General features: G+C 38.7%; 7 protein-coding genes across 9 annotated transcripts; 3 read left to right on the top strand and 4 right to left on the bottom strand.

Moving 5' to 3' along the window:
• The first annotated feature begins 2,766 nt into the window (after positions 1 to 2,766).
• On the top strand, positions 2,767 to 3,514 carry LOC143174326 (histone H4). Its single transcript, XM_076365596.1, has one exon. The coding sequence runs from the start codon at positions 2,820 to 2,822 to the stop codon at positions 3,129 to 3,131; it is 312 nt and encodes a 103-aa protein (XP_076221711.1). The 5' UTR covers positions 2,767 to 2,819; the 3' UTR covers positions 3,132 to 3,514.
• A 902-nt stretch (positions 3,515 to 4,416) lies between these two features.
• On the bottom strand, positions 4,417 to 4,898 carry LOC143174325 (histone H2A). Its single transcript, XM_076365595.1, has one exon. The coding sequence runs from the start codon at positions 4,821 to 4,823 to the stop codon at positions 4,449 to 4,451; it is 375 nt and encodes a 124-aa protein (XP_076221710.1). The 5' UTR covers positions 4,824 to 4,898; the 3' UTR covers positions 4,417 to 4,448.
• A 130-nt stretch (positions 4,899 to 5,028) lies between these two features.
• On the top strand, positions 5,029 to 6,715 carry LOC116434646 (histone H2B). Its single transcript, XM_031993198.2, has one exon. The coding sequence runs from the start codon at positions 5,103 to 5,105 to the stop codon at positions 5,472 to 5,474; it is 372 nt and encodes a 123-aa protein (XP_031849058.2). The 5' UTR covers positions 5,029 to 5,102; the 3' UTR covers positions 5,475 to 6,715.
• Positions 6,716 to 6,815: 100 nt separating this feature from the next.
• On the bottom strand, positions 6,816 to 8,251 carry LOC116434205 (uncharacterized). Of its 3 annotated transcripts, XR_012998304.1 has the most exons (3): positions 7,418 to 8,251; positions 7,195 to 7,360; positions 6,816 to 6,993 (listed from the first exon to the last, which is right to left on the bottom strand). XR_012998304.1 is itself a non-coding variant. In XM_076366412.1 (2 exons), the coding sequence occupies exons 1-2, from the start codon at positions 8,110 to 8,112 to the stop codon at positions 7,312 to 7,314; spliced, it is 744 nt and encodes a 247-aa protein (XP_076222527.1). In that variant the 5' UTR covers positions 8,113 to 8,251; the 3' UTR covers positions 6,816 to 7,311. The 3 variants fall into 3 exon arrangements, 2 of the variants coding, with proteins under 2 accessions (XP_076222527.1, XP_076222528.1); XM_076366412.1 differs by having other exon boundaries at positions 6,816 to 7,360; XM_076366413.1 differs by lacking the exon at positions 7,195 to 7,360.
• A 235-nt stretch (positions 8,252 to 8,486) lies between these two features.
• Positions 8,487 to 11,045, bottom strand: LOC143174324 (histone H3). The gene has a single exon (XM_076365594.1). The coding sequence runs from the start codon at positions 10,995 to 10,997 to the stop codon at positions 10,587 to 10,589; it is 411 nt and encodes a 136-aa protein (XP_076221709.1). The 5' UTR covers positions 10,998 to 11,045; the 3' UTR covers positions 8,487 to 10,586.
• A 174-nt stretch (positions 11,046 to 11,219) lies between these two features.
• On the top strand, positions 11,220 to 11,778 carry LOC143174296 (histone H4). The gene has a single exon (XM_076365309.1). It carries the CDS (start codon positions 11,302 to 11,304, stop codon positions 11,611 to 11,613), a length of 312 nt encoding a protein of 103 aa, XP_076221424.1. The 5' UTR covers positions 11,220 to 11,301; the 3' UTR covers positions 11,614 to 11,778.
• A 717-nt stretch (positions 11,779 to 12,495) lies between these two features.
• On the bottom strand, positions 12,496 to 13,753 carry LOC143174295 (histone H2B-like). The gene is made up of 2 exons (XM_076365308.1): positions 13,738 to 13,753; positions 12,496 to 13,479 (listed from the first exon to the last, which is right to left on the bottom strand). The coding sequence occupies exon 2, from the start codon at positions 13,093 to 13,095 to the stop codon at positions 12,715 to 12,717; it is 381 nt and encodes a 126-aa protein (XP_076221423.1). The 5' UTR covers positions 13,096 to 13,479; positions 13,738 to 13,753; the 3' UTR covers positions 12,496 to 12,714.
• Between the last annotated feature and the right edge of the window lie 1,743 nt (positions 13,754 to 15,496).

The raw sequence follows: 15,496 nt of genomic DNA, 5'->3' as shown, positions 1-15,496 counted from the left end.
GGCACAAAAAATAAGCTTTATAAACTGCTCCAAAAAAGTTTCATCCTGCATATTACAACCCTAGAAAATCGATCTCACGAGGGAGCAAAGAAATCATTTACTTGCGTAAGCATCTGCGCCATGGAAGGACACGTGCAGCTCTTAACGGAAAAGTGCGAACCCCTATTGTGCACGATGGTCAGAAGGGTCGAATTCCAAGAACGTGACTGCATTCTTCCTTATCCTACCTGCGATCCAAAAACCGTTCCATCTCAGATAAAATCCGTCTTAGTACGTAATAATAGCCCACAAAAATATTCATACCGGAGTACGTCTTATAAAAAAAGTCTGCATATTACAATAACTTTATTATTTTGAAGTAATTTTTTTAGTATTTCGTCAATCCACCCTGATGCCTATTAATTTCATTCAATCGATTTTGCATACTTTCTGTTAATTTTACAGTGGTGCTTGGTTTAACACTATTCCAAATTTCCAGAATTTTTTCTTTTAGTGTTTATTGGAAATTTCATGTTTGCGTAGTCTTTTATCTATTTCTGCCCACAAATTTTTTATAGGATTTATATTCGGACTCTGAGCTGGTGTACGTAAAAAATGAGAAACGTGATAAAGTATCCACTCACGAACTATCTGAGCAATATGCTTCGGGTCGTTATGTTGGAAATAATAATCATCTTGTATACCCAACTTAACTGCACTTGCTTGCAGATAAACACAAAATTACTTCCGCACTGATTCCGCATGGAAATCATTTTCAAAATGATTCAATGTATGTAAACAAAACAAAACCGACTCTATTAATCCATTGCCGCAAACGACGGCTATAGTCGTCCATTTTACGGATTGTACTAATGCATTTATTTATTTATTCTCCAGTAATACATTGAACAAAAATGACGTAACAGCCTAGATAACGTGTAAGTTGATTTTGTGTACAATTTTTCATGACCTGAACAAGTTAAAATTAATATACTTTCGTTATTAACTCATTGTTAATCTCCTATAACCCCACAAATGTAAGAAAATTTGGCCTGTGTAACAATGTTACGAAATGAGACGCTCGAGCCGAGCTGAACGACCCGCATGTAAATTTGACGCCGAAGGACGAGGTCGACTTCGGTCATCCGAAAAGTGCGTCGCAGCTCTCGAAGGCGACAAAGATGCCGCCGCCCTGAGCCGAAGACGAGTCAAGGGTCACGTCATTATGAGCCGTGATTCCGAATCAAGCAGACGCACGCTCCACACCTTGTAGAACAGACGTTCCCGACGTAGTTTTTAAGAGTAATTCTAAGTCCGCGGCTCTTGTCCATACACATTCTCTCCAGTAGCCTTACTTTTACGGTATTATTTACACATAATTCATAATCCTACACTTGAAATCCTTTTCGAATTAGCCGAGAAGATAAGAAGATAATCGGTGGTTACTACGCCTTCAAGGAACAATTTCTGTTTCTGCTCAGCTTTACCGTCAAGTTGAGAATGGCATACAATGGTTACAACGGTCCTTGCGTTTCCATGCTCACGACGCACGCTATTGTCTACCCGAAATATTATCATGCCGTGAAAGATGACCTACCATATAATCGTACGAAAAAATCTGTTGAATACAAAAAGCAACAGACTCTGAAATATTTTCCTTCAATGGTACTCGAAAGTCAAAAGCTTGTTTTTCGAACAAAGACGTGTAACGATTAGAGTTGCATTTATATTCGTTGATAAAGTGTACACAATGAATAAACAGTGGTACGTTAATACTAGGATTTCGAAATAGAAATACTACATTCTTGCACCATTGCTGAAGAGGTACGGATGATTTCCAGGAAAATTACTAAATACATTAATTTGACAGTTAAACTAAAGTATAAGTGAATCAAACTAGCAGTACAAGAATTTTTACAGTTTCTGTAAAATAGGTAATCTGACTGTTCGGTAGTTGTAACATTAACAAGATGCATACTATACGAATAAACATCGATACTCCGCTTACAGAACACGCAATGTGTTCGAAGAAACGTTAGATTTTCTGCTGAGGCTTCAACAGACGCTCCTGCTTCCAGAAAAAATTCAACCCATACAGCTGCCCGGTTTCAGTGAGGCAAAGAAAGCGTTCGTAAGCATGACCGGATACGCGGTAGAGTGGGGTAAAGACCCCAGGGCAAACGCAGGTATATACCCAAAGACCCTAAAATTATACAAGTTATGCTGTCTGTATTCGACGAATGCGTTCGGACCTGGCGCATAGATGAACGGAACTTGTGCACGATAAATAAACTTGCCATACATTGACGAGGAAGACTCGTGATGAAGATTTCTAGACAATTTAATGGCAATCGATGTTGTACCATATACCATCAATTTATTACCATATATTATATTGATACAATATTATTATCATATTATATGAAAGTAAATAGTATGCCAAGGGGTTAAACAAAACGCCTGCCAGATATAATGAATTTCACAGGATAACGCCACCACAATGTTTCCCCGTGTAATGATCACCTGAAAAATTCGAGAGCTTTCATCTTTGCCGATTGTTTATTCTTTTCTTTAACTACAAAATACTAATTAATGCGCAACATTTTAAGAAGCAACTACACAATTACTTCTCGTAAACGATCAATGCGGTTTGCAGCAGATGTTGCACTGCCACCTGTATTTATGCCTTCGGTATTTACACGTTCCAGCTGCTCATTGGCTGGCCGAATGGTGGGGATTGAATTGTTCCGTTCCGTATATAAGGCTCCAAAAAGCGGCGGCCATTATCAGAAGTGTTTCGTTCTTCGAAGCGTTCACGTTGTATTTAGAAAACTTGGAAAATGACCGGTCGCGGAAAGGGAGGAAAGGGTTTGGGAAAGGGAGGAGCGAAGCGTCATAGGAAGGTGTTGCGTGATAACATCCAGGGTATCACGAAACCTGCGATCCGTCGTCTGGCTCGTCGTGGTGGTGTGAAACGTATATCGGGTTTAATTTACGAAGAAACTCGTGGTGTACTAAAAGTCTTTTTGGAAAACGTCATTCGTGACGCAGTCACGTATACCGAGCACGCCAAAAGAAAGACTGTAACGGCCATGGACGTTGTCTACGCTCTGAAGAGACAAGGACGTACTCTATACGGTTTTGGAGGTTAAGCGAGGCATCATCATCATCATCATCAACGACGTACGATTCCCAGCGATCGTCAATCAAAACGGCCCTTTTCAGGGCCACAATTATATAACATGGAAACACTGTTGTTCAATTTAAGTGCAAACCTTCGAACAAAAGCTATTCTTGTTTCAAAAGCGTGAAAACCATTTCTAACCTTAACCCGGCGACATTTCCATCACGACAAATTCCAGAGATTGGTGGATTAATAATCTTTTAATTACATTAATATTTAATAATGTGCAGAATTGATGACGATATATTTAGATTAATATAATAATGCTCAATGGGAGATACGCTGTACATAGTGCATATACGTAAAATCCAATCGACTCATTTTGAAGAAACAAATTTAAATATATTGTGATTTATACTTATGTACATAGGATATTATATTATTAGTTTATTATTGTGTTATAGTTCCAAAAAACATCATATATACTTTCTGGTATTTTTGGAGTAAATGTGTTTCATAGAAAGAAATACGTTGCGACATTGAATCAAGATATATGAATGTAAATATTAAATGGGTATCATTCTAAAATTCTTCAATAAATCTTTTTAGACTGCAGATTTTTATATCTCTATTTCATAAAAATTCCGCATATCGGCGAGAAATCATACACGATGGCAGTAGGCAGCGTTGCCATGTCTCGTTTGTCTGTACTCCAAACACTCCCTGTCGTAAATTCTTATGCTGAACACCGTTGCCACAGTTGACTCTGTCAACAGAAGGGTCTGTAAGTTTACTCCGATCTTTAAACCCGACATCACATGAATCAATAAAGAAAATACGAATGAGAACTTTCATTTTCCTTCTATTCAGTCTTTGCAGTAAAACAAGAAATTGAATTTTCTTTTAAGATCTGTTTTTCCGTAGGAAGTATAAACGAAAAACATGCATTGTGGTTACAGAACCTAAACCTAATCATATGTAGACATAACATTTATGTTACTCTGTTAAACCATGAGCAAAGCAGAATGCTGTAAAAAGTACACTACGACCTCACCCTTTAAATTCAGAGAACATTTTTCCTTTTCGTTTAAGCACATACTTCGAATCACCCATATTCAACAATAGTACTATAATGATATGTATATAGCGTACAGTAAAAGTTACATCAAATAGACTTTAAGAATATTTAATTTTATGATATGGTTGCGTGTAGCCTGAGATGAAGTGTTCAATGGGTTAAAAATCAACAAATAAAAAATAAAGATGTGTTAAGTTGAGAACATCATTTCTATGTCGAAGATAATTGGTGGCCCTGAAAAGGGCCGTTTGGTTCTTCAAATTGCGATTAAGCTTTCTTTTCTGTCTTTTTCGGCAAAAGAACTGCCTGAATGTTCGGCAAAACGCCACCTTGAGCAATCGTTACTCCGGAAAGTAACTTATTCAATTCTTCGTCATTACGGATTGCCAGTTGTAAATGACGGGGAATAATTCTCGTCTTCTTGTTGTCACGAGCCGCGTTACCGGCCAACTCTAAAACTTCAGCAGCCAGATACTCCATAACTGCAGCCAAATAAACTGGAGCACCAGCGCCGACGCGTTCGGCATAATTCCCTTTCCTCAAAAGTCGATGGATACGACCAACCGGAAATTGAAGTCCAGCTCTGTTCGAACGGGACTTCGCCTTTCCCTTAACTTTGCCGCCTTTTCCGCGTCCAGACATGTTGATTGTGTTTACTTGATATACGAGAAGAGTTAACGACGAAGAGCCTCTCGAAATTTTAAATGTGGTCCGCTTGTAGAGCCTTATATACTGCCGGCCGGTAAGAACTGGCCAACCAATGGGAGCATTCGCGGTCTGGAGAGGGGTTGCTGCGCGCTGCGATTGGTCCGTGCAAGCTGCTCCATCTCTACATAAAGAGGTGTATCAAAACGATGTCACATCACTCGACGCAACGTTTTCGTTCCTGTACGAATCGTGTGAAAAAACTATTGTTTAACAATGCCGCCCAAAACCAGTGGAAAGGCGGTGAAGAAAGCTGGGAAGGCTCAGAAAAATATCAGCAAGGCTGATAAGAAAAAGAAGCGCAGGAGGAAGGAGAGCTACGCAATCTACATTTACAAAGTCTTGAAGCAAGTGCATCCTGACACTGGAATCTCCAGCAAAGCCATGAGCATCATGAACAGTTTCGTCAACGACGTCTTTGAACGCATTGCGGCCGAAGCATCTCGTCTGGCTCATTACAACAAACGTTCCACTATCACGTCTCGGGAAATTCAGACTGCTGTTCGTCTACTGTTACCTGGTGAACTTGCCAAGCACGCTGTCAGTGAAGGCACTAAGGCTGTCACCAAGTATACCAGCTCCAAGTGAACATGCAATCACTATTATAAACCGGCCCTTTTAAGGGCCACAAATATTTCAAACGTAGGAAATTCCTCATTTACACTATAAAATCCCCTTTCTCTGTATTACCATAAATTCTGCACAATTTGATGTTTGAAGTATTTGCATAATATGCTCAAGTTTGATGAAAATAGTTTATGAAAGTACCGGCGTAAAAATTTTGGCACATCTTTAGATAAAACTACATAACGAGAAAGTGTGATATGCATTATTATATCAAATTAGAAAATATTTTCTTGTAGGGCTACTAAAATAAAAACTAAGTCTGTAGTCAGGTTAAATACATTTATTACACGATGTGGCTCTAACGAGGAACGGCGACTAACTGCTTTTCCTCAGTTGCTTTTCTAAAAAGGAAAACTGCTGTCCTGATGATCTCCTTGGTCATAAATTAGTCAGTGGGCCTAGACTATCTCTCAGGGCCCCCAAGTATTGACACGCAAAAGGGCGAACCGCCTACATACTAAATTTTATTCGGTTTATACTTTTTTTATGACCATAATTTGAGTTATGATAAAAATACGTAATTTAAGCTAATGTCTGCAATAATCGAAAATTTTAATTAATAAAATGTTAACTATTTTGGATAAAATTTTATTCCAAAATGTTAAAAAAAAGTAAACGAGAAAGAATTTAAAATACGTCAGTAGAATTTGATACTTTCGAGTGGTTTTAAATGACTTCCGCGCGCTTATCTCCAAATGGTGTGAAGTTACCTAACATTCATTTGGTAGTAGTTAAAATAAAAAGCATTTAAATTCTTGCGAAAAGAGTCGTGATTTTCTTCCAAGAACTGATTCGAACCCAACTTTAAAAAGTGAGAGAATAATCATTCATTAAAGAAACGGGATAAACACTGTACGTCGAGTCAAAAAAATTGAGGAATTACTTTTTACGCTTGCGGCACCCTTTTGAAGTTTCCTTTACCTCATTGTGTTCATTCTATTTTGTCGACGACTGAAAATTAGGTTGCACTAAGGTAGAGACAGTGAATGGTGAGAGGGATCTTTAAAAATAAATTGAATCTATTATCTTTTTCATCTGAAAAGGAAGTAACAAAATAAATTGTAGTGGAAAAATTTTACTTAATTACAAGGAACATTTTCCTAGAATTGATGATTGAAAAAGAATGGTGTTGAAAATTTAATTATAGAAATCAAATACATAATTACTTTAGCATCTGATGACAATTTTCATGTGAAGGTTAGATAAATCTCCAATATTTCAAAAATATCATCTATTTTCAGGACATTTGTTCTTTCCATATTACAGACTAAAGGCTTGGTTGTAAATAAAGGACGAAAACTCTTAAAAAAGCAATATTTATTTTATCTATAAAACCTGTTTTGATCAATTCATATGTACAGTGTGCATTTAAATTATATATTGTGGTCATCAGGGCGTAACTCTAAATCTTCGAGTCGATGGAAATTAACGGCAGAACTTGGGCCGTTCGTGACTTAGTCGAAGACTCTTACATTAAAACCTGAAAACGCCATTACTTTTCAAACGTTTTGTAGTTTAACAGTCAATATCATCTTGAACGTTACAAACGGGTAAGTAGTTGGATCACAACAGAACCATGTGTTTGTCAATTTTCTTACATCAATTTTCATAAAATCGAATATCTATTTTTACACCCAGATAGTTGCGAACTATAATTTAGGCATACCCTATATATACTTACATCTTTATCCATATATCTGACCCATATAAAAACGCTCCATAAATTACGTATGACTTATATATTACGTATGTATCACAGTATATTTCCTATAATTAAGAATATCTCCAGTTAATACTGTTAATAGATCGTCTGAAAATTGTTCCTTGTCGTAAATCGATTGGTGGCCCTGAAAAGGACCATTTGTTTTTCAATATTGTTAGCAGATTTTGTGTAGCGCGATTACTTTCTAGGCGAAGACTTGACAGACTTCGAAGGAGTAGCCTTCTTGGGTTTCGGAGCTTTGGTCTTGGTAGCTGGTGGTTTCGCTATCTTCTTGCTCTTCGACACAGTCTTAGCATCGGGCGAAGCCTTTGGTTTCTCGGTTTTGGCGGGCCTTACGGTTCTGGTAAGCGAGGGTTTTCTCGCGGCCGCTGATTTCTTCACAGTTTCGACCTTCTTCGCTGTACTCGTGGTAGCCTTTTTTGCTGCTGCGGGTTTTCGGACTGCAGTTGTCTTCTTTTCAACCGATTTCTTCGGCTTCTTAGTTTCAGCCACTTTCACTGTCCGCTGTACCTTGCTCTTCGACTCGGTACCCTTCGTCATGGACAGTTTAAACGAACCGGAGGCACCTTTACCCTTGGTCTGCACCACAGCGCCAGATGTGACAGCGGACTTCAAATATCGCTTGATGAAAGGCGCCAACTTCTCTCCGTTCACTGGGTACGTCGATGCGATATACTTTTTGATCGCTTGAAGAGAGGATCCTTTGCGATCTTTCAACTCCTTAATGGCAGCGATCACCATCTCGGACGTTGGTGGATGAGAGGACTTGCTCTTCGATGCTTTCGCTGTTTTCGATTTCGGCGTCTTCTTTGCTGGGCTGGTGTTCCCGCTCCCAGACTCCACAGAAGTGTTTCCAGCATTTCCTTTATCCTCCATTTTCCCTCTACTGCTAGTAACTCCTGGTGAAAATGGTTTTTCTTTTACGAATCGAATCGTACGCGCAACACAACTCTTTTGCGTTGTTTTGCAAATAACTTCAAACGAATGGATAACCGTTGCGCCGATCCTCTGCAGTGGTAAGTTTGAAGTATAAGCACGCTGACTGAAACCACGGTACATGGTCGCAAGCGCGGACCATGGAGAGAGTCTTCACGAATATGTTGAGCGGCAAGTTTCTTGAAAAACGGTGAAGTGGTAAATGATCATTCGATTTTAGCTAGAATTTCTTCTCGCTGGGCGTACATGAGGACGAAATGTTACCGTTGTCGAACGGCCACGTGTATCTAGTATTATTTCGAGTGGTTCGCCGACCGATGAAACCCATTGGGTTGCGTGGACGCGACGATATGCCGGCAAATGTCTTTTGGCGGGATCGGGACACGTTGTGGAAAAATAACAAAAATTGTCGTTTTATTCGCAACTTGCTCCTGTTTATCTAACATAAACGATTCCAATAGGACCGTTGCTTCATATTGTACACAGTTTTTTGATAATCGTTTCCTGGTTTCTACAATAGGAGAAAATTAAAATTGGTGCTGCCGGAATTTCTATCTACCCACGGAATGGACACCAATGACGCTTCGATATTTTGTAATGGGGTTCTATACAATAAAAATATCATTGTGTTTTTGGTTGGAACATAGTATAACCACATGCGTATGGTAATAATTAATATTGTAAAGAGAGGGGCGATTGATAATTCGAAATGGAATCAATCCGGAGCCACGGAAGTCATAACCTCACTCCTGTCGTCGAACCGCGGTATTTAATATTGTTTGTATGGCGATTAATATGTCTCTGTGATATTTAAAAATAATAATATGTTCTGATTAAAGTGATGGTCTCGATGGCAGCATGAAAATTCTCGAATTAAATCTAAATTTGCGAAATGCGGAGGAACATCGACAAGCCGATTACGACATGTATTTGCTGTCGTACGATTTCTAGTTTAAGAAGTTGCATTAATCTTCGCGATCGTATCATGTTAAAGTACAAGATATGCATTATTTAAAGAAACTGGTTTCCAATTGGCGATATTGTAAAATATTGGTCGAGTCTGCATCGCTGACGATCGCGGTGTCTGATTCTAGATTCATAAAGATGGATGACCATATCAGGTCACGAAAATGTCGGGGTTCGTCGATGCTGATATTGTTCCTACATCATTTTTCTACCATTATTGTGACACATAACGGTGTAAATAGATATTCCAAATAGCGAATGAATGTGAACAAACTGTTGAAAAATACCGACACGAGTGAATGAATCACGCGAGACCGTTGCTCTCATACGTTGTGGTAGACATGTTGTTTTAGCGTCGTTGATTGGACATTGTAAAACAACAGCATTGTTGCGCGATATAACAAATCGAAGTGCTCTTTACTAATACTTTGCGCATTTTCAGATCTCTGACATGCCGGAACATTACATACGCAGAAATATTTTGATTTTTACTCACATTTCAATGTTTTTTATATGTTAACCATTTGTTGGCAAAAAACACACGTAAATGTTACAGACGATAATTTTTTAGTTGAAAATTTACGAACATATAAGATAACAATATAATTAGAATTGATATGTTAAAAAGTTTGCCGCAAGAATATAATAGAATACAGCCTACAATGTGCAGAGTGACAGCGGTTCTCAGTCCATAAAACGTGCACCGTATGTGTAACGTTGAATATTCTCAAATTATTAAGAGCATATGTAAAATTTTCGAAATTAAATCTTGAGTCTAATTTTCGGTTGAAATTAAAAAAAAATTAATTGGCTCTCAATATATTTATTTCGAAAATGTCGATATAACTTTCTGATTGTACTTTGTAACTTAATTTTTTCGATAATCTGTTTTTCTCATAAATGCAGTGGATTAAATTCGAATCCTTTTTAATTGTACTTGTTCTTTACCCACATTCCAAAGTTAAGAGAATAACACTTTGTATTTGCGGAACATTTTTTAATTGAAAATATGTCTACCAAGTGGTGAGTATCTTTGTCACACATATTGGTTCGATGATACGCAAACAGAATAGTTGAAAACCGCTGGTCTATACTAACGCAACGGAATAAATTTCAAAAATTGTTTAATAAACAGGAAAATATTAAAAATAAAATGGATCACGACTGTAGAATAAAAACGTTTCCCTCAATTAAAGAGTGGAATATAATTTTAAAAACTTAATTTTTGTCATTATTACGGTACATAAAACTATGTATCAAATATAATAATCAAATTTATGACAAAAACTAGAGAATTTTAACATTTTCTGATAAACCATCGTTAATCGAGTTTGGTACGTCGGGAAGTTTAATAGTAGAATAGCGAATTGTGGTTTGTTTCTCCGATAAAAAAAATTGGTGGCCCTGAAAAGGGCCGGTTTTTTTACGAGTTAAAAGAACAGAGTAACTTAAGCTCTCTCTCCACGGATTCTGCGGGCCAGTTGAATATCTTTAGGCATGATGGTTACTCTCTTAGCGTGTATGGCGCACAGATTGGTGTCTTCGAAGAGACCAACAAGGTAGGCCTCGCTGGCTTCTTGAAGAGCCATGACAGCAGAACTTTGGAAACGAAGGTCGGTCTTGAAATCTTGAGCGATCTCACGAACAAGTCGTTGGAATGGTAATTTTCTGATGAGAAGCTCGGTGCTCTTCTGGTATCTACGGATTTCACGGAGAGCGACGGTTCCTGGGCGATAACGATGAGGCTTCTTTACTCCTCCGGTTGCAGGCGCACTTTTACGAGCTGCTTTTGTCGCCAATTGCTTGCGAGGAGCTTTCCCACCGGTAGACTTCCTGGCAGTTTGCTTGGTACGAGCCATCTTGGTTGTGGAAGGATCGACAAAGAACCAAAGTATTTCCGACGAAACTTCGAGCAATAATGTGCATACGGGCCCAAGAAACGCTACTTTTATGCCCTGCGTGGCGCCAGCTGCGAACGTCTGATTGGTCCGCGCTCGGCAAAGGGGGGCAGTGCCCGGACATATGTTGCGACAGATGCTTCAAAACGACCGTTGGAACATGGAGGGGGTAGTTGGCTCGTGATTACATAAAAGTGCCCTCTCGGAAAATGTTTAAACCACAACTCGCTCCGGCTTCGAATCTGTAAGACGTTTCTGATCGAAGATGTCTGGTCGTGGAAAAGGTGGGAAAGGTTTGGGAAAGGGAGGTGCGAAGAGACATAGGAAAGTCTTGCGTGATAACATCCAAGGCATCACCAAGCCTGCTATTCGAAGACTAGCAAGAAGAGGTGGTGTCAAGCGAATCAGCGGCTTGATCTATGAAGAAACGCGTGGCGTGTTGAAAGTATTCTTGGAGAATGTTATTCGCGATGCTGTTACTTACACTGAACATGCGAAGAGGAAAACCGTCACAGCTATGGATGTCGTATATGCTTTGAAACGACAAGGCAGGACCCTGTACGGTTTTGGAGGTTAGAACACGTGAGCAGAAAGGAGAAAGATCTTCACAATCAGCCCTTTTTAGGGCCATCAAATAATTTAAACGTACAACGACTTTCAGAGTCTCCTATATACAAAATACGTTACTGTTGTATTTCACATTATAATCAATGTTTAACCAAATTCATAAATAGAAAGCAAAAATGAGATTAAGTACAATTTTATTTATTCTGATAATGTTCATAAGTTAAATTGGAACCATTTTGAGTAAAATAGCATTTTCTCGGCGGTAACATTTAAAAAAAAAAATATATATATATATATTGTTTAAAAAATATTAAATTTGGTTTTATCAAAGTCAGTGAGGTTATAGAACATAGATAGGGAACTGGAGTCCCGCGGCAACTTCTCAACCGTCTATACCTGCATACTTAATGTAGTCGTACTGTAGCCGTACTCACGACAAAATGCAAGTACAACTTATCTATGTGAATGCGTGCTGATTAAAAGAGGAGGAATTCGACTGCAATCGTTAGAGCCTAATTGGGTATACAGAAGCCATTCAGTAACGTAGCAAAAGAAAAGTGGTCCTTGGGCCATCTGTATCATAGAATATACAGCGTATTCTATGTAAACTTTTAGTTTCCTAATAATTGCATTAAAAAATTTCGAAAAAATCTCTTTTAACACTAGATCTACTATACCAGTCAACATGGCTGGTTTCGATTTTTTTGTTTCGCGATTATTGATACCTTAAAAACATTGAATATTGGAAACGATCTTGAGAATAAATAGTTTCCGAGTAAATTAAACTTACAGTGTGACAGTAGTTTCTTGCTCGTCAAATATAGATAATAATAATAAAGTGATTCTGGTAAGTATAGTTGTAAGAGAAGTTATAAGAGCAAGAAGTTAACATTAATACTATCCCAATCGAATATAACTCTAGTACTATAATGGAGTAAAATTGCAGTACTTTAAACAAAGAGATAATGGTAATAAAGTAACTTTACCAAACATAAAAAAACATGAACAGAAACGAGAAGTTCCTACGAGAAAAACACTTGGTGGCCCTAAAAAGGGCCGTTTGTCTAGTGGCTCGAATAACAAGCTGCATCCATCAGAGTCGAATTACGTTTCATTTTGAACTTGTATATTTAGTAACCGCTTTGGTGCCCTCACTGACCGCATGTTTCGCTAGCTCGCCAGGTAACAGCAGTCTTACCGCGGTTTGTACCTCCCTCGAGGTAATAGTGCTGCGTTTATTATAGTGCGATAATCGGGACGCTTCGGCAGCGATACGTTCGAATATATCGTTGACGAAGCTGTTCATGATGCTCATAGCACGGCTCGAGACGCCGGTGTCCGGGTGTACTTGCTTCAGAACCTTGTAAATGTAAATCGCGTAACTCTCCCTCCTCTTCTTCTTCTTCTTACTCGAATCGGATTTGTTCATACTGATGTTCTTCTGCGCCTTCCCGGCTTTCTTCATGGCTTTTCCCGCGGTTTTCGGCGGCATGGCAGATGAGGAATCTTACAGCAAAGTACAGCTCTATCGCGGGAAAACCAATGTACGATGAATCAACTGACAACAAGTTCGACGATCGCAAGAGATAGAAATTCAACACGATACTGTCTAAGACGATACGATTCTCTCGCTTTTATAGCATGAATTCAACGCCCATTACAATTGGGGGGTACTACGTCTGTAGAGAAGTCGTCATGTGAGACGGCACAAGAGCAAGAGGGGGCTTTCACTATGTGCTATGCGTGACGCGGTGGAATTGGTGTGTGTGACTGCTTCAGCAAATCAGACGCTCGAACCCCAAATGCGTGAGACAACGGACGGGCCACTTTCCACTCCGACCATTCAGACCCACATTCCTTCCATCTGCCGTCTTTCCTGCAACCGATATATACATATTTAGTCACACGTATCCTTCGCTTTCCTATTGGACGAGATTTCATGCACACCGAACAAACGTCGCCGGGCGATACATTTGACGATCATTTCATTGATTTTTTATCGTTCAGAAGAACGTTGATTTGTCATTATCAATGGCACAAAAAATAAGCTTTATAAACTGCTCCAAAAAAGTTTCATCCTGCATATTACAACCCTAGAAAATCGATCTCACGAGGGAGCAAAGAAATCATTTACTTGCGTAAGCATCTGCGCCATGGAAGGACACGTGCAGCTCTTAACGGAAAAGTGCGAACCCCTATTGTGCACGATGGTCAGAAGGGTCGAATTCCAAGAACGTGACTGCATTCTTCCTTATCCTACCTGCGATCCAAAAACCGTTCCATCTCAGATAAAATCCGTCTTAGTACGTAATAATAGCCCACAAAAATATTCATACCGGAGTACGTCTTATAAAAAAAGTCTGCATATTACCATAACTTTATTATTTTGAAGTAATTTTTTTAGTATTTCTATTAATTTTACAGTGGTGCTTGGTTTAACACTATTCCAAACTTCCAGAATTTTTTCTTTTAGTGTTTATTGGAAATTTCATGTTTGCGTAGTCTTTTATCTATTTCTGCCCACAAATTTTTTATAAGATTTATATTCGGACTCTGAGCTGGTGTACATAAAAAATGAGAAACATGATAAAGTATCCACTCATGAACTATCTGAGCAATATGCTTCGGGTCGTTATGTTGGAAATAATAATCATCTTGTATACCCAACTTAACTGCATTTGCTTGCAGATAAACACAAAATTACTTATTCCGCATGGAAATCATTTTCAAAATGAAACAATGTATGTAAACAAAACAAAACCGACTCTATTAATTCATTGCCGAAAATGGCGGCTATAGTCGTACATTTTACGGATTGTACTAATGCATTTATTTGTTTATTCTTCAGTAATACATTGAACAAAATTGACGTAACAGTGTAGATAACGTGTAAGTTGATTTTGTGTACAATTTTTCATGACGATTTTTTGTGAGGATCTTTCATGTTTTTAAAATCTTTATTTACTGATATTGAAGCTTAATGATATTGATCACAAATTTATAATAAAAAATGCTCATTACGAATTTTAACTATTGGTTTTTCGCTGTTAAATCTGAATTGATCTGATTCGCGTTGGTCCGCCTTATTTACACTCCTCCGATTTGTACGTAAGATCGGAATCTTGGAATAAAATCATGGTGTTTTACATGGGAAACCGTGTAAATGGAGAAAAATAAAATCCACATGATATCGGTCTACCTTCCCTTATGTCAATGGTCTCGATCAGCGTTCTCCTAAGTATACCTCTACTCTAGTATATAGAGCTCGAGATTGTATACTGTGCAGTAATAACAAAGCAATAACAAAGGACGGGAGCGAAACCGAATGAACGAAGTAAGATGGAACTATAGAGAATATTGTTTTCTGTCGTTACGTCTCCATTCATCGCATTCGGTCTCCCTATTCGGTATGTGTATATAGATATTCATTGACGTGAACCCTGCCGGCTTATAGCTTAACCCTTTACAATACCATTTAACACGTTCGCTACCAGCGTCACATATTTGCGACGGCTGTAACCCTATATTTTACATAATGAAAATGAAATTAACCGTTTGAGTACCAGAGGTTTTTAAACAAACACGGTCGAAAGGAAGCCGAACAGCGCAATGGCGCTTTCTGAATGGGATGCGAAATAAGCGCCGGTAGCGAACGTGTTAACCGGGCAACATCCGGGCCATGATCATGGCGAACGATATCTGACTCGTCACCTCAAGTCAGACTCGTGATACTTATATTCGATCCAAAATTGTTATCATGAGTCAAACTCGTTAAAGTACCGCAAGGGGTTAACACGTTGAGTGCTGCGTCAGTCCCTAGGGACTGACAGTGAACTTTCCGCTCAAGCGGCGTCAGTCCCTGGGGACTGACAGTAGACTTTTCGTCTGGGCGG

The sequence above is a fragment of the Nomia melanderi genome, chromosome 3 (genome assembly GCF_051020985.1).
Source record: "Nomia melanderi isolate GNS246 chromosome 3, iyNomMela1, whole genome shotgun sequence".
Lineage (NCBI taxonomy): Eukaryota > Metazoa > Arthropoda > Insecta > Hymenoptera > Halictidae > Nomia > Nomia melanderi.
Note: the sequence above shows the minus strand (reverse complement) of the source record. Positions and strands in the feature narration are given on the sequence as shown.